This window comes from Papilio xuthus, unplaced genomic scaffold, assembly GCF_000836235.2.
Source record: "Papilio xuthus unplaced genomic scaffold, Pxut_1.1 DF828142.1, whole genome shotgun sequence".
Taxonomy (NCBI): Eukaryota; Metazoa; Arthropoda; class Insecta; order Lepidoptera; family Papilionidae; genus Papilio; species Papilio xuthus.
The window spans coordinates 3,773,117-3,797,937 of record NW_013530507.1 but is presented as its reverse complement, the minus strand read 5'-3'; the positions used below and the strand labels follow the sequence as shown (position 1 = coordinate 3,797,937).

The 24,821-nt window shown below is 33.3% G+C and overlaps 4 protein-coding genes and 1 non-coding gene across 7 annotated transcripts in view; 2 read left to right on the top strand and 3 right to left on the bottom strand.

Annotated features, from left to right (window-relative positions):
* The window catches only part of LOC106114518 (carbohydrate sulfotransferase 11), a 31,443-nt gene extending 23,591 nt beyond the window's left edge, over positions 1-7,852 (top strand). The window contains exons 3-7 of one of the 2 annotated variants that reach the window (XM_013307760.1): positions 190-374; positions 3,014-3,311; positions 4,441-4,623; positions 6,726-6,883; positions 7,211-7,852. In XM_013307760.1, coding sequence (XP_013163214.1) covers positions 190-374; positions 3,014-3,311; positions 4,441-4,623; positions 6,726-6,883; positions 7,211-7,292 — 906 coding nt within the window. In that variant the 3' untranslated portion in view covers positions 7,293-7,852. The remainder of the gene's footprint in view (positions 1-189; positions 375-3,013; positions 3,312-4,440; positions 4,624-6,725; positions 6,884-7,210) is intronic. The other variant, XM_013307759.1, reaches the window with a different exon arrangement.
* On the bottom strand, positions 6,610-6,680 carry TRNAG-GCC (transfer RNA glycine (anticodon GCC)). Its single transcript has one exon. It is a non-coding gene; the product is annotated as a tRNA-Gly (tRNA).
* Positions 7,853-10,058: 2,206 nt separating the features above from the next.
* On the bottom strand, positions 10,059-12,735 carry PIG-K (Phosphatidylinositol glycan anchor biosynthesis class K). The gene is made up of 7 exons (XM_013307716.1): positions 12,565-12,735; positions 12,217-12,495; positions 11,836-12,044; positions 11,419-11,536; positions 10,900-11,010; positions 10,287-10,468; positions 10,059-10,169 (listed from the first exon to the last, which is right to left on the bottom strand). Exons 1-7 carry the CDS (start codon positions 12,625-12,627, stop codon positions 10,097-10,099), a joined length of 1,035 nt encoding a protein of 344 aa, XP_013163170.1. The 5' UTR covers positions 12,628-12,735; the 3' UTR covers positions 10,059-10,096.
* Positions 12,736-12,935: 200 nt separating this feature from the next.
* On the top strand, positions 12,936-15,398 carry Rab19 (RAS oncogene family member Rab19). Its single transcript, XM_013307717.1, has 4 exons — positions 12,936-13,284; positions 13,358-13,442; positions 13,780-14,036; positions 14,694-15,398. Exons 1-4 carry the CDS (start codon positions 13,075-13,077, stop codon positions 14,793-14,795), a joined length of 654 nt encoding a protein of 217 aa, XP_013163171.1. The 5' UTR covers positions 12,936-13,074; the 3' UTR covers positions 14,796-15,398.
* Positions 15,399-17,018: 1,620 nt separating this feature from the next.
* On the bottom strand, positions 17,019-24,392 carry LOC106114487 (RING finger protein nhl-1). Of its 2 annotated transcripts, none has more exons than XM_013307720.1 (9): positions 23,930-24,392; positions 21,736-21,860; positions 21,035-21,300; positions 20,622-20,741; positions 19,722-19,937; positions 19,221-19,435; positions 18,631-18,857; positions 17,962-18,128; positions 17,019-17,554 (listed from the first exon to the last, which is right to left on the bottom strand). In XM_013307720.1, exons 1-9 carry the CDS (start codon positions 24,115-24,117, stop codon positions 17,078-17,080), a joined length of 2,001 nt encoding a protein of 666 aa, XP_013163174.1. In that variant the 5' UTR covers positions 24,118-24,392; the 3' UTR covers positions 17,019-17,077. The 2 variants fall into 2 exon arrangements, with proteins under 2 accessions (XP_013163174.1, XP_013163173.1); XM_013307719.1 differs by having other exon boundaries at positions 21,035-21,303; positions 23,930-24,391.
* Between the last annotated feature and the right edge of the window lie 429 nt (positions 24,393-24,821).

Sequence of the window (24,821 nt, the reverse complement as noted above, 5' to 3'; positions counted from 1 at the left end):
GGACTACGTAAATACCTAAAATTATGTAAGATTGTAGTCAATATAACCTAATTAAAAAACGATGTCGGTTCAAAAACATAACAAATAGGTTTGAGTACAACGAAACTAGTTGCTCATTTGACTAATCTTGTCTTTTATGATTATTTATAGCAAAATGTTTAACCACTTTCTTTTAATATCTTGTTCCAGTATGTGTTCGAGAACGGGACGCACGATGAGCTGCTATCGAGGGAGAAGTTTCTGGAGGTCGGAGCGAGGATGGAGGCCCGCCGCGACGCCCTCAGGGACCAGTGCTCCAAGCTAGGCCTGGATAGCTCCAGCTACAAGGCCTATTCATGGGAATATCTCATAAATAGGCAGTATCATGTTATATGGTAAGATACTAGCCGTCGTCCAAGACTTCTTATCATTTTCTTCTTCTTAAAGTCCTATGTCCCCGTAGTGGGGTTGAGGGCGTCCACAGTGCGCCGCCAATTCGCTCTATCTTGGGCTCTGCGTTCGGTCTCGGGCCGTGTCAGCCCGATTGCCTTCAGGTCGGCAGCTACTGAGCGCCGCTAAGTCTTTTTAGGACGGCATGTCTTCTTGTTCCTAGCGGGATCCACTCCAGAGCCTCCCTGGGAATATGACTGGAATCCCGACGAAGCGTGTGGCCGAAGACTTCGTATGCAGGAAATTAAAAAGAATTTGACTTACTAGCCTATACTTATTGCAGACTATAAATATCTCTGCTCCAAATATCATCCAGATTCGTTCTGCGGTTCTGGTGTTATGTATGTACTTATATACTATATATATAATGATATGCAACACATTTGTTGGCAATCCTAAATAAATAAATAAACAAGTAATTTGGTATCATAAATTCATCCATCCATCCAAACTATGATAATTTATAAACTATTAGTAAGATTAGTCAAGATTATATGTTAAGTTTGGTATTAAGTAGTACGTTACTATTATTCATTCGGTTTATTTTAAATGGTTCTTGAAAATAAACAATGAATCGTGTACCCAATTTTATAATTAACCAAATTACTGACAAGGAATGCAATGATATTTACGTTTGTTCAGCGAATTGTTAATTCTAATTTTAACTATGAGTAAACACAGTTGGATTGTCTTATTACCGTCAATTGATAGGTCAGCAAACACTTGTATAAATATTTACAGCTCAAAGCAAATCAGACTTAATGTTAGTGTTACATCTTTGATGTTTGAATTACTACGTTTTTAATTCTTACTAGCTGCGCCCGCGACTTTCTCCACGTTGAATTTTGTCTTTGGGTAGCATTTTTATTATTCAGGCTACTTATTTTACTTACACTTATAGTACATAACGACAAAATATATTAAAAATACTTACATAAACCGCACATATTCTAATAATAATAGGGATATAGGTTATTTTGCACCCTTGAGGGTAACATTTTTACAAAAATTTAATGTCATATTTATATTAAATTACCAGCCTATAAGTTTTAAGCTTCTATCTGTAAAAATGACGATATTTTCATACAAATTGAAACCCCTTTTTCAACCCCTTACAACCCCTTTTTTGCATTATAAAGTAGCCTATGTCCTTTCACATGCTCTACACTATCTGTGTACCAAATTTATTTCAAAACGGCTCAGTAGTTTTTGCGTGAAAGAATGATAGACAGACAAACAGAATTACTTTCGCATTTATTATATTAGTATGGATTGTATTCATTAAACGGATCGTTATCATCATCAGCTCACTAAACGTCCCCACCGAGGAGCTCGGAGACTACCTAAGTTAAGGGTGATTAGGCCATAGTCAACCACGCTGGTCAAGTGCAGGTTGGTTGACTTCAACATATCTTTGAATTTCTTCTCAGATATGTGCAGGTTGCATCACGATGTTTTCCTTCACCGTAAGAACGTCGGATAAATGTACGTATGTAAATCGGAAATCGAAAAACATATTGGTACATGACGGGATTCGAACCCAGGACCTGCAGATTGCATGTCAAGTGCAGCACCGACGCTCGGATCGTATTAAGGTTAAATATTGAGATTCATACAAGATATATGGAAGGAAGAGACATCAATATAATACAAGTAGCTTGTAAACAATGTTACAAGGCTCGTTTGCTGTTTGTAATAATAATTACTACTTACTCTCCATGTCATTAATTTAATTATCTGAGAAATACGTTTATAAAATATACGTTGTTTTATATAACAGGAATTATTACAATAATGAGTATAACTTAAATCACGTAAGAACCGACTAGTTTCGAAGATGGACCCCCGACGGATCAGAAATTAGTCGTTGCCGTCACCAGACGATCATACGACAGTTAAATCGTTCCGTATTCATTTAATATAAAGTCTTGGATTTATTAAGTTTTTGCTTTAAGTTTATTCAAGTTGAAGTTATGAAAACAAGGTTAATATGCAACGCTAACTCTAACAAATATTCAAATAACATTTAACAATTTAATATACAAACATGTTTGGTGGTTTGACACATATTGCATAATGTTAGCCTTTGACTTAAATTTACTACATATAAACAATATTTACATACTAGTCTGGTGCCCGGTTTTGCATAAGACTAGTTCAATGTTGCATAATTAATTTTTCATAGTTTAAATGACTTTTACAAGACATATTTTTGGTTCATTTTAATTTAGAATGTATACTTTTATACTAGAGCGTCGGAGGCTCAGGGGTCGAGCACTTGACTTGCAATCTGCAGATCCTCCCTCCTTTGTGTGTCCCACCAATGTGTTTTACAATTTCCGATTTACATAAGTACATTTATCCGACGTTCTTAAGGCGAAGGAAAACATCGTGATGCAACCTGCAAATATCTGAGAAGAAATTCAAAGATATGTGTGAAGTCAACCAACCCGCACTTGGCCAGCGTGGTTGAGTATGGCCTAATCACCCTTAACTTAGGGTAGGCTCCGAGCCCCTCAATGGGGACGTATAGTGAGCTGATATATTATACTTTAATCTATATTAAAAGTCTGTTTGTTCTCAGGTGCAACATATTCAAAGCGGCTTCTACATCGTGGATGTACAACTTCAATCTTATGGCGAACTATTCAGCTGCATTCTTGGATAAGACTAAAGAGGTTCCATTGGAACTGGCAAGAAAGAAGTACGTCAGACCATCGGTAGAAATGTTGAAGAAAGCGCAATCGGATTCTATAACTTTCCTCATAGTGCGACATCCTTTAGAAAGGTTGGCGTCAGCTTACAATGATAAAATTGTTCACGCGTGGCCAAAATCATTCCACGATAAAATGGGTCACAGGATCGTACGGAAATATAGAAAGGTAATCAATTCAAATTAGACAAACTTAAAAATGATATTAATAGTTTTTTTAATTTTTATAATCCTGGTTTTTGATATTATAATATATATTATCCCTAAAAAAAAAACGCAATGGCGGTCGTTTTGTTCATCATTTAATTTTGTCGTTAGATTTTGTTTCGTTTAATTTATTTTTATTTCAAACCAACGTTTTAACATTGAAAATGTATGTTTTGTTTTCCATTATTATTCGATTTAAACATAAACAGAACATTTAAAAATACAAAAAACATCAATCGAATATCGCTTTCCATACATGTGTGCGAGCAATAAAAATAGTCGATGTCGCAAGAGGGCGTTACGTCTTCCATGTGACCTCCCAACACCCAACAGCCTTTCTCTAATGTAAGAACCATTCAACGTGACATACCTACTAAAGATAAAACACGGGTTAAAACATAATCCATTAATAATTCTGAGATAAAGTGTTTGTATTTCATTATCAAAGATTTTTTTTATTAAAAATATGCATTCACGTACATCTGTTGGCGAAATTGCCTTAGGGGCGAATTATACAATAACGGCGAACGATGAAGGCGCAGGCAATTTGCCGCTTCAAAAAGTTGCAATACAAAATATAGGTAGGCGTTCGACACGATGTGAATTATCCGCAAGCGCCACGGAGCAGGCACGTCGTCTCCATGCCAGCTCTGCGCCTACGTCGCGTCTTCATCGTACGCCGTTTTTGTATAACTCGCGCCTTAAAAAGGGGTACATATTTTTTAAATTGTTATAACTGTGTAAAGGATAAAGTTACGAATGTGTATATTAGAGAAAGTTTGTAAGTAGCGCCAGAAATCGAGAAATTGAGGAGTAAAAGGTGAGCGTGTTTTGGACATGTTATGCGGAGGGATGACGGTGATATAAGCAAAAAAGTAATGAGATTGAACGTGGATGGCTACAAAGGTAGAAAATTACAAAATAAAGTATGAATGGATTGTGTGAAAGAGGAGATGCGTAGGAAGGTAGAAGGGTAAATTCAGATATGACGGCTGATAGAGAGGAGGTGTGGTACATATTGTGCCGACCCTCGACCCGACCCGACGAGGAAAAGAGCAGGTTGATGTATAACAGTGTATGTTGTATTGCAGATATCAGCAGAGAAGCCGCCACCGCCAAAGGAGCGTTACCCCATGTTTGAGGAGTTCGTATCATACGTGGTGGACGAGGCTCGCGCGAAGCGACCGCTTGACATGCACTGGACTCCCTACACCGCGTTTTGCACTCCTTGCAAGTTCAACTTCGACGTCATACTCAAGTTTGAAACTCTCGACGTACGTATTATATCTTATTTTATTAATTATTTCAATACTTTAAGAGCAAAAGGATTTAAACTAATAAGTTAATAGCCTTCCTCAAGAACTTGGGAGAGATATTACCTGTAATACTGTGTTTATTACTAGTTATCCGCGGTATGGTAACACGATCATAATTCGGGACTAAGATAACGCGTTAGATTTTTTTAATGTGGTATTTAACGTGAAGACCACGTTATTTAGTCTTGTTTACATCACCACTTGCAGTGGCCCGCAATTCCATCTGTGCGGAATTTAAAAAAAAACTTAATTAGTAGCCTATGCTGTCCAGATATCTATGACGAATTTCAGCGATATCCATGCAGCAGTTCTGGAGATACTTTCTAACAAGCATCTATCCATTAACACTTTTGCATTTATAGTATAAGATGAAATACATTATTTTGATAGAGTATAACATGCTATAAAGATATCGATAGACAATACCATAGATAAATAATGACTGGTTGGTCAGCTTGATACGCAAATCATAGCTCTATTTAGGATCAAAAAATTTGTACCTAAATAAAGCTTTAGTTCAGTTACCCATGACTAGTATTACGTAATTCATATTAGCTTAGAACAGCTGAATATGAACTATGAAATATAAGTATTGCAAACCATTTGTAATGATCACGTCATCAAACGTAACGACTCTACGTCCGTTATGATGTTTATTAATATTACCAGCTATGTTTTATATGTCTACTTACTATATATGTAATCGAGGACAGCGTACACATTTTTCATTATATCGAAACCTAACTAATAGACTGTTACATAACTAGAATTGTATATATGTTTTTCCTAAAATGACTTTCGGGGGTAGTTTCGACTAACACAATATTCAAACCATTGTCAATGTCTTCATTCTTGAAAGTTTATTTTCCTCTACTTTTAGCTTAAAAGTTTAATATCTAGAATCTATAATGTTACTCTACGACTACTTCTTTTGAAGGTATTTTAATCTTGTCTTACTTATAATTAATATAAAAATAGCGAAAGTTTAAGTTACCAGAATGCTTCCACGGAGCTCGACGGTGACATGCGTATATGTAGAGCATAGTCTGGAAAAACCCATAGGTCACTAATTCAGTTTTTTTGTTTTTAATTCCGCGTGAATGTCGTTTTAGTCAGCTAGTAACCATTCAAAATCTCGATAACTTAACAAACGGTTTATAGCTTTTCTAGAAACTTTACTATAACATTTTAATAGCTAATTAAAATTACAAAAGAAAGGAGAATATAATAATTCCATCCAAATCCTTAAAGATGATAGTCGTTTTTATAATAAAGGTTATGTTAAATGGAAAAAAGTATGCTTTGCTTTGTGTAAAATGTTATTCGTACCTATTTTTTCTTTGTAGAAAGTGGCATCGGTAATTATTACTTCACTGAACTAATTTTTCATGTCACGCGATGTGATCAATACTTCGTATCACTTGAAAACATTTTATGTGCACATATGTATGTTGTTTTGAATAAAATAAAGAGATCGTAATTCGTAATAATTTATATGACTATTATTGTAGATATTTAATTTCCATTACTGTTTAAAATTTTTATTGAATACAAGCTATCGCCCGCGAGTCTGTCCGCTTGGAATGAAAAAAAAAACTTAATTAGTTATTCAAATTTTCTCACCAAGATAAAATAAATCCGTTCAGCCGTTCTCGAGTTTAAGCGCGACTAACGAACAGCAATTGATTTTTATATATCTAGATAGATTAGTACCTACGATAGAAAAACCGACATACAACCTTCTTACTTCTTACTAATATTATAAATGAGAATTTTTGGATGGATGTTTGTTTGAAGGTATTTTCAGAACGGCTGAATATGTCGAAGGTATAGAATATAATCTGGAAGAACACATAGGCTACTAATTAAGTTTTTTTTAATTCCGCGCGGATAGAATCGCGGGCGATAGCTAGTATTTTATAAATTTAATAAGGCCAAAAAAGTTGCATCGGCCGGAAATCGAACCCGGGCCGCCTGCGTGGCAGGCGAGCATTCTGCCACTGAACCACCGATGCTTGCACTTAAGGATCGAAATTGATGATTTGTTTTTAATTTTACAGGAAGACCAAAGGTTCCTGATACAGATGGCGCGGCTGCAGGAGGTGGTGAAGCCGGAATGGCGTAACAGCGGCAAGGGCTCACAAACCCTACACATCATCAACCATCTCTACTCCAGACTAAAGAAGTCGCAGCTGGATGCACTTTATAATCTTTACAAGTAAAGTTCTTATTATATTAAAGAAAAAGTGTTTTTCGATATCGATATAAAAAAAAATCGTATACTTTTATATTTGCGTTGCTGATAACGAAAAAACATTTTATTTTTGCCTGTCTGCCCGAAATTTAGCGTTTGTTCCGGGTAATCTCCGGAGTACCTGGCTCGTTTTTAACCGGACTTTGACGAGAAGGTAGCAGATGTACGCAGGCATATTATAGGCTTTTTTTATTCTACACTGACGAAGTCGACGGCAACCGCTAATTTAGTAATAACTTGATAGCATCTTAACCGTATTACTATTTAAAAATAAATGTTTTATGGTTCCAGATACGATTTCCAGCTCTTCAATTATACCATAGACAAGTACTACGAGATCGTTCAACCTGACGACAACAGCAGCCACGGATGAATGAACTTCTGCATATTTCACGTTGAACATTTCATTGGACATTAAACAAAAGGCGAGACGCAAAGCTGAAGAAGTAAAGATTGATCGATAGTCCAAAATGATACGACGAAATACATTCATCTGTCGTTAAAGCTTCGATACGATTACTCATGTCAACATAGAATTGAATATCTTGATGCCTAGTTAATATATTTTATGATACGAGTTAACACATTCCATGCCACTACATTTTTGTATGAAGCCACGCCAGATAATTTGGTGACACTGAAAGTGTTAATATGTTTGTATTTATATAGTTATATAATATTATATGCATCCGTATGAAATCTGTAAGTTTCGTTATGTAATTTTTATTACGTAGTTTACTTGACTTTTTGTCTTATTCATGATGGGATGTCTTTCTATATTTAGAAATTTGTGTATGGATTTTATTAGTCGATTGTTTAAAATTTTTGAACTATATTTACGAACTGTGTGGCAAGCTAGAAAATTATTTATGAATTTTAACAATTACTTTTTTAATTCAAGTATAAGATATTTCAAGAAAGAAGTTTAAGATTCTACAAATTTTCGTTAACTACCGCGTTCATCTTAATTTTAAAGATATAAATTTTACAAAATTAACTTTTCGTTATTTTATGAAATATCGTTGTTTTTGTGATAACATAGTTGATTGCATAGTTATTAATATTTTTAGTGTGAGAAATATTATTGTTTCTGTTATCTGATAATCCTATTTAATTTGTTATTCTTTATAATATTATAAGGTGTTTTACGAGTTCTACAAAATAATTCGTATGCCAGTAACAATTTATTAAAATAATACAAACATGCTTTTATCTTACAAAATTTAAACTACTTCAATAAATGTACAAAATATATAAATGTAGAGAAAAAAATATTAAAAGCATGTCTAATTTCTATTTAAAAAATATATGACATGAAAAGCTTCAAATTTCAAGGTCAAAAAGCGTGGAACCAATGGCAACTTATCTTAAATTTTTTAATAAAAAAAAAACTTGTCATTTGTGATTTTAACAGTAATATTGCTGTTTTTATTTTTTTTTCTTATGTCTGAGGCTTCTCACGTACACAATAAAAACAATTAATCATAAGTACAAAATATAAAATAGGAAATAACAAAGTATATGATATATATTTTTACGAACAAATGAATGTTTTCCAAAAAAAAATGTTTAATGTTTAATAAAAGTATGTATCGCACAAATTGTACATTGGTATAAAATATTTATGTACCTATGTACAGTAAATAATTGCGTGCTAGTGTATAGACAAATTATTAATTATGCGTCTAGAAAGTTATTTTTTTAGAGTAATATAAAGTTACCAAAATATCGATATGACATTGACATGAATTTATGGTATTTCGGTGTTGCAAGTTTACCAAAAATCTAAAAGAAATATTAATATTATCTTTATCAAAATATGCGTTAGATGTATGAATGTGTATGTGTGGAATGTATGAGTATTTTGAATTTACTAGAGAAAATTATTTAAAACAGCGTTAAATATTATGCTTAATGTTATTAATTTATAGATGGTTAGTTGTTAAAAAGAGATTTTTTTTTAGTACTGTTCTATGAACTAGTCGTAGTTTTAAATCAAGCTCTTCTAATTTAAATACATTTGTAGCTTAATAAGTCACCTTTGAAAAAAATCAAATGTTGCGATCAAATCATTTTTATAAAGGCAATTTTGTTTTGGAAAACGAATGAAAGTATTACAAGATTCAAATTTTATGGCGGCTTGTGATTTGCTTCGAGTTGCAGCGATTGGAGGGAAGTGTATACAAATATTTCATATGTTGTATTATGCGAAGAGTCTCGTAAAAAACTGAGAACCGCCAAAAAGTTTGGATGGCACTGTATTCGATTCCAATAATTGTTTCTCTTTAAAAATTATAGGGGAATAAAAATCTTAAAGGACAGTTAATTGTTTAGAAATGTGATGAAAACTGAACGGTAATTATGTTCAAACATAAGAGTTTAACGAATTAAAGTTATGCCTAAGCTTAACGTCTAAAATAAAAAAAAACTATTATAAAAGTTGACATCGTTTAATCAAAGAAAACCCAAATAACAAAGTAATAAAAATATTGAATTTAGAAAAAAAATCTTTGCGTGTACTATTTTACTTCGATTGGTGTAGGAAATCGATTAGTTAGAGATACGAACCTACATAGTTATGAATCGAATACTAGACCAAAAAGTAATGGCCTATGATAGTAACGGAATTGGTGCTATAGTCCTGTAGAATATGATCTCATATCATGACGTGAGATGAATGCGGTGTGAACTTGTTGCTATATTACAACTGTAATGATCGGTTGTGTTTACATAATGTTAAAATTTTATTCTTAGTACTTATAGAGAAATAAAAAGTTTAATACTGTGAAAATGTGTGTCATTATTACTGTGGCGAAAAACCACGTAGCCAAACTCGCGCTCTGTCATGGGTCCCTCGTTTTTCGCGCCAATGACGGATCGCAAGTTTGGCTACGTGGTTTTTCGCCACACCCCTACTAGTTGTCGCCAGCGACTCTGATCGCGCAGAATTAAAGAAAATATAATAAGCGTAACTTAACACATGTTAAGATCCGTTGAGCCGGAGATACTTTACATTCATCCATCTAATCTTTCGCATTTATATTAGTAATAAGTAAGACTGCTTTTTTTTCATACCTTTTTTTTAATAAAAAAATATTTATAATATTATAAATTTAAATGTGAGAAAGAAAACAAAAAATTAATAAATTAACGTTTTTAATTCATAATTTTATTACATTATGTAGTTTGTACTAAATGCACTGGAAACTGAGGTAGGTAACTCATCTTTTCTACTATTTTGGTCTTGTTCCTGTAAAAATAATTAATTTAAAAATGGTTGATTTTTCAAAATCACAACACTTAAATACTATTGCTGTTTCATGGTGTCTTTTTGAAAAATTTTAAAATGTAAAAAAATTTTACTTACTCTGCTGGGGCTTGTTTCTTTCTCTTTGGTATTTCTAATATTTCAATAGGCTTTCTTGTAATAATAACAGGTCGTACTGACCCAAAGAAGTCTGTTATTGGTACTTTGCTTGGGTCTCGGTTAAACAAATCTTTCCTGACCCCAACTGTAGACAGACAGGCACTTCGCGGGCAAACCGCTAACTAAAAAAATTTAAAATATACTAAAAAATTGTTATTTTTCATTAAAAGAGTGGAAGTCATTAGAATAATAAGAGAAAGTAGATTAATTTATATTTATATATTTAATAGAAAAAATTATAGTGTCAATGGCTCAGTGGTCAAGCACTTGATTTGCAATCTGCAGGTCCTAGGTTCGAATCCCGCCATGTACCAATGTGTTTTTCGATTTTCGATTTACATATGTACATTTATCCGACGTTCTAACGGTGAAGGAAAACATCGTGATGCAACCTGCACTTATCTGAGAAGAAATTCAAAGATATGTGTGAAGTCAACCAACCCGCCCTTGGCCAGCGTGGTTGACTATGGCCTAATCACCCTTAACTTAAAGTAGGCTCCGAGCCCCTCGGGTGGGTCGTATAGTGAGCTGATGATTATAAATTAATACTTACAAACTCTGACATAGTGTTCTTGCTATTGGGATGTACATTTTCCAGAAATTCTAGTACAAAGTATGTATATCTGTCTATTATGTACACACCTATTAAATAGTCAACATGATGCTGGAAATAAAGAAAATTATTATAGAATAAAAAAAATTAAATTCATGTTTTTTTTAAAACATCCTAATTAAATTCTTTATGTCTTGAGTTTCCATTTGTATAACACATGTGTAACAACAATCTTCCCAACCTTCTGTCTCTTAGAAAAAGACAAAGGTAACAAGATTTTAAAAACAATTGGAATTCACAGTTTATTTTATTTTTCAAGCAACTAATAGGATACACATCCGTGCAGAATTAAAAAAAACTTCTCTTGTAGCCAATATGTTTTTCCAGAATATGTTTTACATCTATGCTACATTTTAGAGAGATCTGTTGAGCCTTTCTAAAGGTACCTACAAACATCCATCCATCCAAACATTTGCATTTATGACATTAGTAAGAAGTAAGATTTTCTTGTCTACTTACAGATAAAGAGTCCTCTCCGACTAAACTACTAGCAGTGGCTAAAATATTTGGTGAATAAAACTTCTCATACATAGATGATGCCTGACATGTATCTATTATGAAGAATATTTCATTATATCTGAAACAAAATGCACATATAAATTTAAAAGCACAATATGAACCTATGCCATAAATTGTGTCATGAACCATTTCTATAAAAAATCCTGTTTTTTAATTCAGTTGAATCTGGATAAACAAGAGTCTAAAGGACAGAAATATTTTTCCTGCATATATAGGTTTCTCTCTTACCCTGAGTTTCTAACTTATGGAAGGTTGTTCGCCAGGAACTGACAATGACTCTCACTTTAGAGGTTTCTTGCTTGTTCAATTTCAACTGTATAATATTTTAAAAATAAATACTAAACACAACTATGTTACCTTTTCTTTTGGTACATTTGTTCCAAAGCATCAGCCAGTTCTTGACTAGTAACTTCTTCTGAATCTTGGAATTTCAGAAACCCATCACCACCATGACCAGTTAAATAAATAAGTATATTACTACCCTCATCAGTGAGCAACCTTTTAGACCTTGGTGTATCATGATGAACTCGACCTGTCAGTAATCTAATAAAATTTTCTACAGTCACCTGAAGCAAAAAGGTTTTAAACAAATTTGCAAAATATACATGATTACAGGCCTTTGATGAACTGCAATAAGATTCAAATAAGCTTATTGGACACTAAGAGAGACTGTAAATGTAGATTTCCCATACTAATTATTAAGATTAAGGTGGACTTAAAATGTAAATGGGAACTCACTTCATAACCCCTATAGTCCACTTCTACATCATCTCCGTAAACACTGATCTGTCCATGAGCATTGTTGAAGATTGTCGCAGGTCGTGGATTACGAGGATTGCAAGCCATATCGTCGGAAATCATCAAAATAATCTGACTGTCCGGTATTCCAAGACGCTTCACGCTACGATAAATTGATAAAACATTCGCTACATGCCGGTAATTGAACCAAAAACGAGATGTATCAACTAAAACGGCCCAATTATTTGTATGATTTGATTTTTGAAATTCTTCTGGTATCTGAAATATTTGAATTCCATATTACACAAAGTTAAACATTGAAAAGAATTCGTATAAGTTTTGTACTACCTCCACTGAGTTACTAAAACATATCAATAATTTGAAGGATAGAAGAAGAAAAATCTTATTCATAGTGAATACTGTGAAATACGATAACTCTATTTGTTGTTATTTATTTAAGAGAAAAGTAAAACAGTTTTGAATTGAAAAGAAATCAATTTTCATTATCAACTAATAAAATCAACTGTCAATTGGCTTACTGTCATTGTCAAACTGATAGACAACAACAAAATTATTATCCCTGGTCATTTGGTTCGTTTAATTTTTAAATAATTTTGAAATTTGGAAAAGAAATGATCATCATCTTAGTTTTCATTTTTCTCCTATTTTCCAAAGCTTTATGTCAATTATCTTAGTATCACATAATTTAAACGGCTTTTACAAACAATTGGTTTAATGGCCGTAAGCCTACGCGGGATAAATGTTTTTTTCTGAAGAAAACATTATGTCAAAAATCAGAAATGGTTGTCAGGCTAACAACGTAAACATAAGTTTAAAAAAAATAATCAAATTTTAATCATGAGTAACCGAAATCCAAATACTTTAATGAGTGTTCCTGACGAACAGTTCGATTACCTTTTCAAAATTGTGCTCATCGGTGATTGTGGTACAGGAAAAACATGTATTGTGCAACGATTGAAATCCGGAAATTTTATTGAAAGGCACGGAAATACAATAGGCGTAGACTTTTCTATGAAAACTTTAATTGTCGACGGAAAGAGGGTCAAGGTTTGTGTGGACTAATAGTTTGTTACTTAGAATATAAGGAGAGTTATATTTAAATGTAATGATTTTTAAACAGCTTCAAATATGGGATACGGCGGGACAAGAGCGGTTTCGTACAATTACTCAAAGTTATTATCGCTCAGCAAATGGAGTAATTATAGGTATGTTAAATAAAGTACACTTCCTTATTGTAAAAATTATATGAAAATTCACGTATTGGGCATCACCTTCTCTTAACAAATCTGGCAAAGCTTAACACTATTACTGTCAATATTACGCAGTTTCGAAAAGCAATAATTGTTTAAATTACTGGGCAATTAGATAAATGTTAAACAGTCCATATAAAACACTCATACACAGGTAAAATTTATGTAGTTTATGTAATAACATGTAATCATCTACAAATTGTTATAAAAATAGTGTTTTCCTATTAAATTGGAAGAACTAAAATAACCATGTTTCAATTTTTTTGTAACTAGATAAACATAATTTTTTCAGTGTATGACATAACAAAGAGGTCCACATTTTTGTCATTACAAAAATGGATTGAAGAAGTGCGAAGGTACACTTCGTCTAATGTTATTGTGTCACTCATTGGCAACAAGTGTGATCTAACAGACCAGCGGGAAGTAGAACAAGATGAACCTAAATCCTTCTGTCGATATGTACCAGAGATAATGTTTGTAATGGAAACATCAGCTAAAGATAATACTAATGTTGAAGACACATTCCGTAGCTTGGCTACAGAGTTAAAGGTAATTTTTTTAACATTATTATGATTACATTTAATAAAACTCGCTGAAAATGATGATAGCTTCAATAATATAGATAAATTAACATCAGAGTTAAATAATTTAAGGCACAAACATTCTGTGGTCTTTAAAATCTTACTAATATTATAAATGCGAAAGTTTAAATGGATGGATGTGTGTTTGAAGGAGTCTCCAGAACGGCTCAACAGATCTATATGAAATTTGGCATACATATATTATAGATCATAGTTTGGAAGAGCACATAGATTACTGATAAATTTTTCTTTAATCCGCCCAGATGGAGATGTGGCCGACACCTAGTATCCTATAAAAGTTTTCTCAAGTTCTGTTCAATTGTTTAGGAATTTGTGTGAAATAAAAAACTTAATTAGTACCCTATGTGTTCTTCCAGACTATGTTCTACATCAATGCCAAATATCATTAAGACACATTGAGTCATTCTGAAGATACCTTTAAATAAAAATCCATCCATCTAAACATTTATATTTATAATATTAGTAAGATAGATAGATTTAGTGTTATATTATCCTTTGTGTATGTTCATTTAATCTGGCAGTCATGTGTGTCAATGATGTGACTCAACAATTTATTATTGTAAAGGTTAATAACAGATAATTTATCTTTATTGTTATGTTTCAGAGACAACATGACAAGAGTGAAGGACCACCTCCAGATCAGGACTCGGTTATTCTTGGTGATAGCCATTCCATCAGCAGGTGTCAACCTTGCAGATCATCATAGTAGTCTTGCCTGGTATTTATAATTGATATAATCAACAGAATATCTTTTTTTTTCTAGCTATGTAAATATTTACAACAGTCACAAGTAATGAGCTTTATAAGTTTTATACAATAGTTAAATGAAATAACATAGTAAAGTTAGATATTGAATATTCTTCACTGATTGCGTACAAATGTTAATACACAGTTATGGTCTTGTCAACTTCAAGTTTTGACACATTTAATGTTTGATGAATATGAAATTTCACAGATATTGGTGTTTTTTCATTAAATAATATAATAGATGTAGTCAAATATACAATATAATTAGAGAATATATTTAAAAGGCCAGCAACCCAATTGTAGATTCTATGGTGTTGCAGATGTCCATGGATGGTCCACCACGGTGTTCCGTCCACTTGTTTGCCCCTTTCCTTTATATAAAAAATAGAGAATTTTATGTATATTATTGAAGTTTTATAAAGTTATCACCATTGAGCCTTTAAATATTCTATGTTTGAACTTTATATTGAATCTCATTCATAAGATTTTGTAAACAAGATCTCTTTTATGATATATATGATTACATTTAGTAAAAAAAAAGTGTTACTAAGTTTTGACATTGTAAAAATTAAATTATGTACATTATGTACTAATTATCTCTCAAAATGTTTTTCAAATCATTTTCTTATTTGAAAATACATTTGTTGTAGATTTCATTATAAAACAATAGTCGAATTATTCTGTAATGTTGACAACAATCAATATTTATAGCCAGTGTTGTTATATTTGGTTACTCAAGGTTATTAAACAAAAAAGGATTTTATCAATGTTGCTTTTTAAAAGTAATCAAGAAAACAATTGAAAAGTATTAAAAGTTATAACTTAATGAGATTTTAATGAAAAAAAAATTGTTGCAAAAAATAGTAATTTTTGGCTTATTTTTATTCTTTTATTCATTCATTTAATTTTGTGACTTTTAATCTCAATTTTGTAAATAATTGTAAATATTTTTTTTTAAAACTAGCCAATCGAGACTGAGTTAAGCCATATGTTAAAATAACAAAACTCACAATAGCAACAAATATTTCAATGAATTTAATTTAAAAATATAATATTCATTTTGTCAAGTCACAAAATCGACAAACAAACTAACAATTTGATTAAAATATATTTTTTTAATTAATTACTTCAGAGAATTACAGATTTTTTTCTCATGTAGTCATTTTTAATGTATCCATTACAATAGAAATATGAATTTTTGGCGCTTTTATCTTGTTTTTTTTTTTAATTTTTTACATTTAAAAAACCAGTCTTGGAATATGATATTTGAATTTGGATGTTTTTATTCTAAATTGAAATGGCCGTTAAAATGTCAGTTATTTTTTCTTGTCAGTCAATTACATCACATTTGTGATATATATTTTTTTGTATTATACTTGATTTTCTGTATATTTGATATAAGCAACTTTCATAACATTGTAATAAATATTCTATTATATTAAACATGTATGTTTTTTTCTACAATGTTAAAATAGTTTTTTAAACAAACTAGATCTAGTCGATGTTATCGATTATTTAATCTAGGTTTTTCTTTGAATATTACTTTTGTTTTTTTTTCGTTTTTGATATAACATAGGCCTATGTAATACTCTATCATATAGTTTTAAGTATCAGCTTTATTAAAACATAATATTAAGAAATTTCATAGCAAAAAATAGCTAAAAACGGGTCCGTTGTGAATCTTATGAATTAAAAATAACTAATTATATTTTATAAAAAGAAGCTTTTAGATTTTTATAACCTCAATTCAATTCCATAGAATAAGCAAAATGAAAAAAAAACACTGGTCTTCATAAATGGATAGGCGATTGCTAGGAAACTACAACTTCTGTTTCGTTCCGATTAAAACGCGCCTGTTGATATTTCGTACAGTTAATCTACAAAGCGTTACCATTAGTACCAAAATGGCTAAAATCAAATCGGCACAAAGTACTAGGTCTTATAGCCAGTCCATTTATAGAGGTCAATAAGCAAATAGGTAAAGTAATTTTGCTATGAAATTAAAAATAAAGCATAGATTACATAAATCATTGATTTAAATTTTCTTACTTTTAATATATTGCATATCATTTTTAATTATATAAACATTATAAAATTACGTCTGTTTTTGTGATATAAAAATTTAATGTGAAAAATATTTTCATTGTAAAATTATTTGCACTCAATAAACCAGTGATGTGTTTTTTTTTAATAACATTTTATTTTAATTAAAAAACAATAACGTTACATTGGTGGTTTTATTTAAAAGAAATTAACGCTATGATTTTTAGTATCGCTTACAATGATATCCAATTGTTTTGTAACATGGATACCTGATATCCATCCGAATTTACCAGCTTCGGTACCCAATCTACCGAAAACTCTGACCAATTGACCGTTAGGTTTGAACACCTGTACCCTACAATTACCTGAATCTCCTACCAGAATAAAACCTAAAGGGTCAACAGCTAGGACCTCCGGTTGTCTGAATTGCCCTTTCCTTTGACCTAAAGAACCGAATTCCAAAACTTTGCTTTTATCCTGTTTGTTATAGACTTTAACCCGTCGATTCCCACTGTCCAATACGATAACTCGATCATTTGAGATAGCGACGGCGGTGGGAGCGTTCAGTTCCGTGCATAGAATTTCTTTGGTATCCCAAACGCTAGCTGTATTAGACGATTGCTGCTTTGTTGCTACTCCTATTTGATCGACAAATTTACCATCAGGTTGGAGGATCTAGAAAAAAACATGAACTCTTTTAAATTCTTACATATACGGCTAGATCGACCGGTGAAATACCACAACCACACAGAAACGCTTGAAGGCAGTTACGCGTTTTCCCCTTCCGCGAAAAGATGGGAAGGGTAGTATATTTGATGGAGGAGAGGACGTATAAGAAGGGAAAATTCTCTGTGGGCAGCGGTCGCTTCGCTATTTCGGCGATTCTAGCTCTTCTCGTTCGCTATTTAATAATATAAAACATTAAATACATCAGACTTATCGTTGGCTTCTGAGACCAAAACTCCCATACAAAACATATCGTCATCCTTCTCCTTATCTTTGACAAAAGAGGGATGGAAGTGGGATATGTTTTATATTGGAATTTTGGTTTCAAAAGCAACGAGGAGTGGGTTAATTCGTACCTGTACTCTATCATTGCCAGTGTCGACGATGTATATCAGCTGCTGCGCGCTGTCTGTTGCGATGCCCTCGGGAGACCGAAACTGTCCCACACGACTGCCCTTCTGACCTAGAGACCGCAAGTGCTCGCCATCCTTCGAGAACACGTGGATACAGTGCTTCCATTTATCTACAAAATGGCACAATTTCTTCACAATCTAAACAATGGAAATAATTATTAAGACCCCCTATAAAGTTTATGTTGCCCTGGTGCATTACGATAAAATTGAAGGCATAGGAGGTCCAATAATTTAAATAAATATTTGCAATCATCATCATCAGCTCACTATACGTTCCCACCGAGGGGCTCGGAGCCTACCCTAAGTTATGGGCGATGAGTTATAGTTGCAATTGTTTAGATGGACGTATGTACGGATGCTAGTTTGAAGATATCTTACTTACTAAAATATGGCATAGATGTAGAACACATTCTGGAAGAACACATACGCTACTTATATTTTTTTTTTAATTCCGCGAAGATGGAGTCGCCGACCACAGCGGTGATGTAATCAAGACTAAAACACGTGGTCTTCAGGTTAAGTAACACAAAAAAAAAGTAACGCGTTATCTTAGTCCCGAATTACGGTCGTGTTAGTCCACGGAGAGCTGGAAATAAGCACAGTAATAATTACCTGTAACGTATATCTCTCCCAAGTTCTTGAGGAATGCAATGTGTACAGGACACAGCATGTCCTCACAGGAGAGTCGCATGACGGTGCGGGCCTGTGCTCGCTCCACCACCAGCACGCTGTGGCTGTCTGTGGCACAGATGTAGAGATGCTCGCTCCACGGCCCGATGCCGACCCCGCAGGGACGTGCCGTCTTACGCCATACGTAATGCGGTGTGAAGTTACGAGACCTTTGGATAAAAAGACCAGCTCGTCAGACATATTAATCTCTATAAATAGATAGGCGATTGCTTGTAAATTGCAGTGTTTGCATCTTTCCGATATAAACGCGCCTGTTGATGTTATGCGGCAGTTAATTCTATCTATATTATTAGTTCGAACACATCCCCGATACAAAAAGTTACCATCAGCGCTAAAATGGCGAAAATCAAATAGACACAAAATACTACGACTTATAACCACTCCTTTTAGTGTGGTCATTGTGTCTCAAGGATCGCACGGAAATATAGTGGTCTCTGTTTTTTTCAAAACGAAAGCAAGGAATGACAGTATGAATAAAATTCGCTTACATTAAAGGAATTAAATGACCGAACCTGTAGTAAAGTGTCAAACTGTCTTCGTTCTCAAGTGGGTTGTTGTGTTTGGCGTCCTCTGGGAGAGGATCGTCAGACTCAGCATCCAGCGGCGTCGCGGCGTCCGACTCTATGCAGAAATTTTCCTTGTCGAACACAAAACGATTGGCGTCCCATTTGGACACTTCTGTCAAGAGTTGCAGGGCGTTTTGATGGAGATTTATAAATGTCGTTACCTGTTTAAAATATACTGATCGATAACTAATTTAGAGAGATAATCAAAGCTAGAAAGCCTAGTTAAATATTGTGAGTACAAATCTTCTAAGTTGATAAGTCAAGTTTAGTGAGAACTCATCTTTACCCTTTCGCCTAATGTCAATAAACATATTCAATCCCTTTCCAATTAAACCGACCATTGGATGAATACATGAAAATCGACCTTATGAATCGATTGGAAGGTAAAGTATTTAAAGAATTAAATTAGTTTACAAACAGATTACATTCCTTTAAATGTTACTGTACCTTATCATTATCGTCATTAATTTCTGTAGTAGTCATTGCTTTAGTGGCCACTTCCTTTGCTTCTTGCAAAGAAGACTGAAGCGCGAGTGCAGACATGTCACCCGCTTTGGTAAGCTCCGACGCCTCTTGTAGTAAATTTCCTTTAGCTTCGAGTATAGCATTGATTTTCTCTTCAGCTACTATATTTATTTGTTCTGTGATACGCTCGCAACGATCCTGGAAATATAAACAAGGGTATCTTTAGACTATAGTCAACCAATATGAATTGGGACAGCGTGGTTGATTATGGCATAGTAAAATTGGGTAAGCTCTAAGTCCTTCGTTGAAGACGTATGACGCAGACCTTTAACGATAAGAAATTGTGTTGTTTTTCTGTTAAAGTTCAGATTCAGATTTTTGGCGTCCAAGAATGTACAATTGACTCATTATTTATTTGAAATCTTATCTTACTAATATTATAAATGCGACTGTTTAAATGGATGGATGGATGGATGGATGGATGGATGTTTGAAGATATCTCCAGAACAGCTGAACAGATCTAGATGAAATTGGGCACACATATATAACATAGTCTGAAAGTACACATAGACTACTATTTTTTTTTAATTCCGCGCGGTCGGCGTCGCGGGCTACAGCTAATTCTAACATAAATATCGATTGAAGTTATTTTTCTACTACTATCTTATCTTTCATGATATTAGATATAATGATTTTAGTTCATGACACATTGTTTTATTTGTGTAAGTATTATATATTTTTGAAATTGATTTTGGGCTATCACTGATTAGGATACAAATAATGTCATTCGTAATAAATTAGACTGAGTTGTTTTGCTATAATTGATTCGCACTTTTAAACTAATCTACTTGATATTAGGAAATGGCTGTACATTTATGTCACCTTATAATATTCAATCTTATGTTCAAGTCGATTAGCAGCAGAGTCGAGTTGCTTCAAGATAGAGCCGATTTGAGTACGCATATCCTCTATATGTTGGGACCAGCATACTTTGCAGAATTTCTGAAATCGTTAAAATAAACGAACTGAGTAACGATAACATTAAATCACAGCTTGATAAATAAATAATTACAATATTAATATTATTTAGATTTGTATTAATTATGATAAATAGATTAGATAAAGTGTCGTACTGAGAGGAATTCCAAAATTCGATGGATCGTATAAGCAACAGATTTTCTGTTTCTAAATGGATCTAGATTTATTTTGGATTCTAAATACTAATAGGTAAACATTTAAACGTTTAGATTTCAAAAGAATCGTAACATTTAATGTGTAAACGAAAAAATACAAACCAATTTGCAGTGTTCGCAAGTTGTGACGTCAACAGTATCGCACATAGATCGACAATGACTACAGCGACTTCCTCCAGCGAACAAATCAACAGTCTGCAGACCAGCTGGTGTCGACGGCGGGGTTACAGGCTGCTTAGATTTCGTAGTACTAATACCAACCATCTGCAGTAGTGTATCGATATACAAATTCGACGGAAGCTCGTCTACGAAGTTTGTTCCCTGCACTTGTATTCTCGTGCAGCATATCGGACAGTCGATTATTGGTTCTGCTGAAATTGTCCTTTAATGTACAATTAATATATCTTTGCTTACCTTACATGCTCTTTGACAAAAGAGAGAATACTGTATGTATTAATGCAAGTATCACGGCAGTTATTTTCTGACTACCCCACTCAAATACGTTAAATAGTTCCTGACTCCTTTAGTGACTATGGACCCAAGGGTTTGATGACTCTTAGTGTAGATTTAGTAAGAATATTCAACATCAAACCAATTTAATTTAATATGATTGATTTTATTTTCCTTACGTGTACACTGATCTGAACTCGATAACAAAGTAGAAAGTTACGTTAGCTATTTTATGGTTCGTCATAAATTAAAGAATTCCTTATGGGACAGATAAATAAAGAAAACTATTTCATTGGACACTATTAAAATAGAATTAACGCATAAGTGTGTTACAGAAGAAGTTTTTTTCTTACCATCCACATATACGGTTAGACAGGCTTGGCAAAATGTATGCTGACAGGGCAACATTTTTGGATTGTGCAACACTTCTAAACAAAGCGGACATTGTACTAATTCCTTTATACCTCCTGCAGATATTCTGTTAGACAAGAAAGAACAAGTAACAATTTACGAGCTACAAGCACAAGTTGCAAGTCATCCCTAACATGGAGTAGGCTCCTATTTCGCGATAAAGAACAGAATGAGCTGACGATGCCGATAAAAGCTTTCATAGTCTGAAGAACATGTGTAACACTCATAAAGCATTTTCCTTCTCTATATCTATCTACCAATGCGAAATCAGAGTAAGTTGTTAGTGTAATCCTTACTAATACTATAAATGCGAAAGTAACTAGTCTTTCTGTTTGTCCTTCTTTCACGCAAATACTACGAAACCGATTTAAATAAAATTTGGTACGCAGATAGTTTAGAACCTGGGATAGGATATAGGCTAATTTTAAACGCGAAAAATGAGTTAAAAAGGTTGAAAAGGGGGTGCAAAATAACATTAGGGTATGAGAGTTTGTTTTAGAATATATGAGGTAAATGTGAATGTTTCGTGAGTTTAATATGTTTTGTTGTTATGTACTATAAGTGTTAATAAAATAAGTTGCCTAAATAATTAAAATGATACACAAATACAGTATTTCACATGGACGAAGTCGCGTGTACGACTAGTAATAAAATAATAAGGCAAATGCTTTGTGGCGAAACTTTTAAGTATACACTATAACCTAAATAAATATTTCGTACGTATAAATTATATTTCAAGCACGTACGTCTCATGTCGTTTATCTTCTTTACTAATCTTTATTGTTCCACATTGAAAACCAACTAGAAGACGTTTCTTTACATAAGTAGTGAGTGACGTCTAGTTAACATATTGCTTACAATATTGGATTGTGTGCAACAAACTTAAGCAAGCCTTTTACATAATTAAACTGCTGTTCCATAATCATCTATACAGTTAATAAAATTGTTATTTCTCTATGTAATATGGGAATAAAATCGTATCGCAAACATGTTGTATTTACCTTGTTTCTAAGGATTTTTTATGTTTATCAAATCCGCCTTTGTTCCGAGTAATTTCCGAAACTTCTGGACCGATTTTGATGAGACTTTTATCGGAATTCAGCTGTCATGTGCGCGCTATGTTGTGCTGTTATTCGCGAGCGATCGCTTGTCTATTAACAAATATAAATAATCAAAGTATGGAATGGCAAAGTTCGAGTCAAAAAAGGTTGATTTTAGCCATTTTTATCAACCGTTTTGGTAAATCTTGTATCATGTTTAGTGCTGGAAACACAACTGATGTGATTTTCCGTTTAGTGTAAACAAAATGTACGTATGCTTTAAAAAGTTTCTCTGTGTTTTCCTCAAGCATTTCTTAGGCAACATTTGTACTACTTTTTCTTACCTACGTTTTCCTCATTGATTGTAATTATCCCGTTGAATTGTTATTTTCAATTCCTGTTATTATTTGAAAATGATATCAGGGTATAGATTATAAAAGATATCGTTATCACGTTGAAGTAATACCAAAATGCAATGTAGTGGTGCCGATAACAAATTAAACTAACGGTTGTGTTTGATCGATTTAATCAAATCAATAATTATAAAAATAACACCAACAAATTATCGCTTACTAGCTGTCGCCTGCGACTCCGTCCGCGCGGAATTAAAAATCTAAGAATGTAGGCTATGTGTTCTTCCAGACTATGTTCTACATGTGTGCCAAATTTAATCGAAATCCGTTCAGCCGTTCCGGAGATACCTTCAAACATCCATCCATCCATTCAACTATTCGCATTTATAATATTAGTAAGTAAGATAATGTTTATAAACATCGATTTTTAAAACTATATAACAACCCTTTATTTATTCTCAGATAGAATCTTTATGATTTATTTAAAAAGAATTTTAATGGCGTCATTTATCTTCCCCATGCCAAAAACACAACATTTTGTCAACTTTTTTTTGTTTCTAACCTCAAAGATTCACGCCATTAGGATTAAAAACAGAACATGTTAATTAAAATAATATTGACATATATGTAATTTAGAGTATAATTTCACATTTTAAGTGCTATATTGAAATTCCTAATAGCAACACCGAGTTCAAGTAGCGCCCAATTTGAACACCGGAAAGAACTGTATGGCAACAACTCACTTTCTAGGCTTTGTATCCATAACAGGAGTACTTGGTGTACGTGTTTGTGATGGGGTTGACTTGAAAAATTGCGTCGAATTTTGTATCGGCGTAATCGGTGCCCGACAATTGTTTTCTTCGCTTTGCTTCTGACTGTTCCATCTCTTCAGTGTAAAGAATGGTGGTTTCTTTTTTACTCTTTCCGCCATTTCACTATCACATTAATTATAATACTAAAAATCCGTTTGTCGTAATCAAACGTTGATGATAAATTGGTCGACGATTTACTTATTAGTATCAGATTAGAATAAATTGATAAGATATTAAGTCCTTAACCAATTACGAGTATTTAGTTATAACCGAACATATCAGTAAGAGTAAGAACGGGTAATATGGTCTTGTTATTTTTGGGAAAACTGGACATGTCTGATTAGGCTATTAATATTCTGATTCTACGTCTCTTTGTAGAGCGTCGGTGGCTCAGGGGTCAAGCACTTGACTTGCAATCTGCAGGTCCTGGGTTCGAACCCCGCCATGTACCAATGTGTCCGACGTTCTTACGGTGAAGGAAAACATCGTGATGCAACCTGCACATATCTGAGAAGAAATTAAAAGATATGTGTGAAGTCAACCAACCCGCATTGGGCCAGCGTGGTCGACTATGGCCTAATCACCCTTAACTTAGGGTAGGCTCCGAACCCCTCATTAGGGACGTATAGTGAGCTGATGATGATGATGATGATCAGTAAGAGTAAGAACGGATAATATGGTCTTGTTATTTTTCGGACAACTGGACATATCTGAATAATGGTAACTATAAATATGCAATACTAATTGTTGCCTGCGACTCCACTTGCGTGCAATTAAAACGAATAAGCAGCTTATGTGTTCTTCCAGACTATGTTCTACATCT

Excerpts from the sequence above, each read along its gene's own strand:
- PIG-K (XM_013307716.1), bottom strand. The coding sequence starts at position 12,627 with ATGAATAAGATTTTTCTTCTTCTATCCTTCAAATTATTGATATGTTTT. Across the intron at positions 12,496-12,564 it reads GTTTTAGTAACTCAGTGGAG|ATACCAGAAGAATTTCAAAA; the intron begins GTAGTACAAAAC and ends CAAATATTTCAG. Across the intron at positions 10,469-10,899 it reads AGAACACTATGTCAGAGTTT|TTAGCGGTTTGCCCGCGAAG; the intron begins GTAAGTATTAAT and ends AAATTTTTTTAG.
- Rab19 (XM_013307717.1), top strand. The coding sequence starts at position 13,075 with ATGAGTAACCGAAATCCAAATACTTTAATGAGTGTTCCTGACGAACAG. Across the intron at positions 13,285-13,357 it reads TCGACGGAAAGAGGGTCAAG|CTTCAAATATGGGATACGGC; the intron begins GTTTGTGTGGAC and ends ATTTTTAAACAG. Across the intron at positions 13,443-13,779 it reads AGCAAATGGAGTAATTATAG|TGTATGACATAACAAAGAGG; the intron begins GTATGTTAAATA and ends TAATTTTTTCAG.
- LOC106114487 (XM_013307719.1), bottom strand. The coding sequence starts at position 24,117 with ATGGCGGAAAGAGTAAAAAAGAAACCACCATTCTTTACACTGAAGAGA. Across the intron at positions 18,858-19,220 it reads AGTTTGACACTTTACTACAG|GTCTCGTAACTTCACACCGC; the intron begins GTTCGGTCATTT and ends TTTTATCCAAAG. Across the intron at positions 17,555-17,961 it reads CTGGCAATGATAGAGTACAG|ATCCTCCAACCTGATGGTAA; the intron begins GTACGAATTAAC and ends GTTTTTTTCTAG.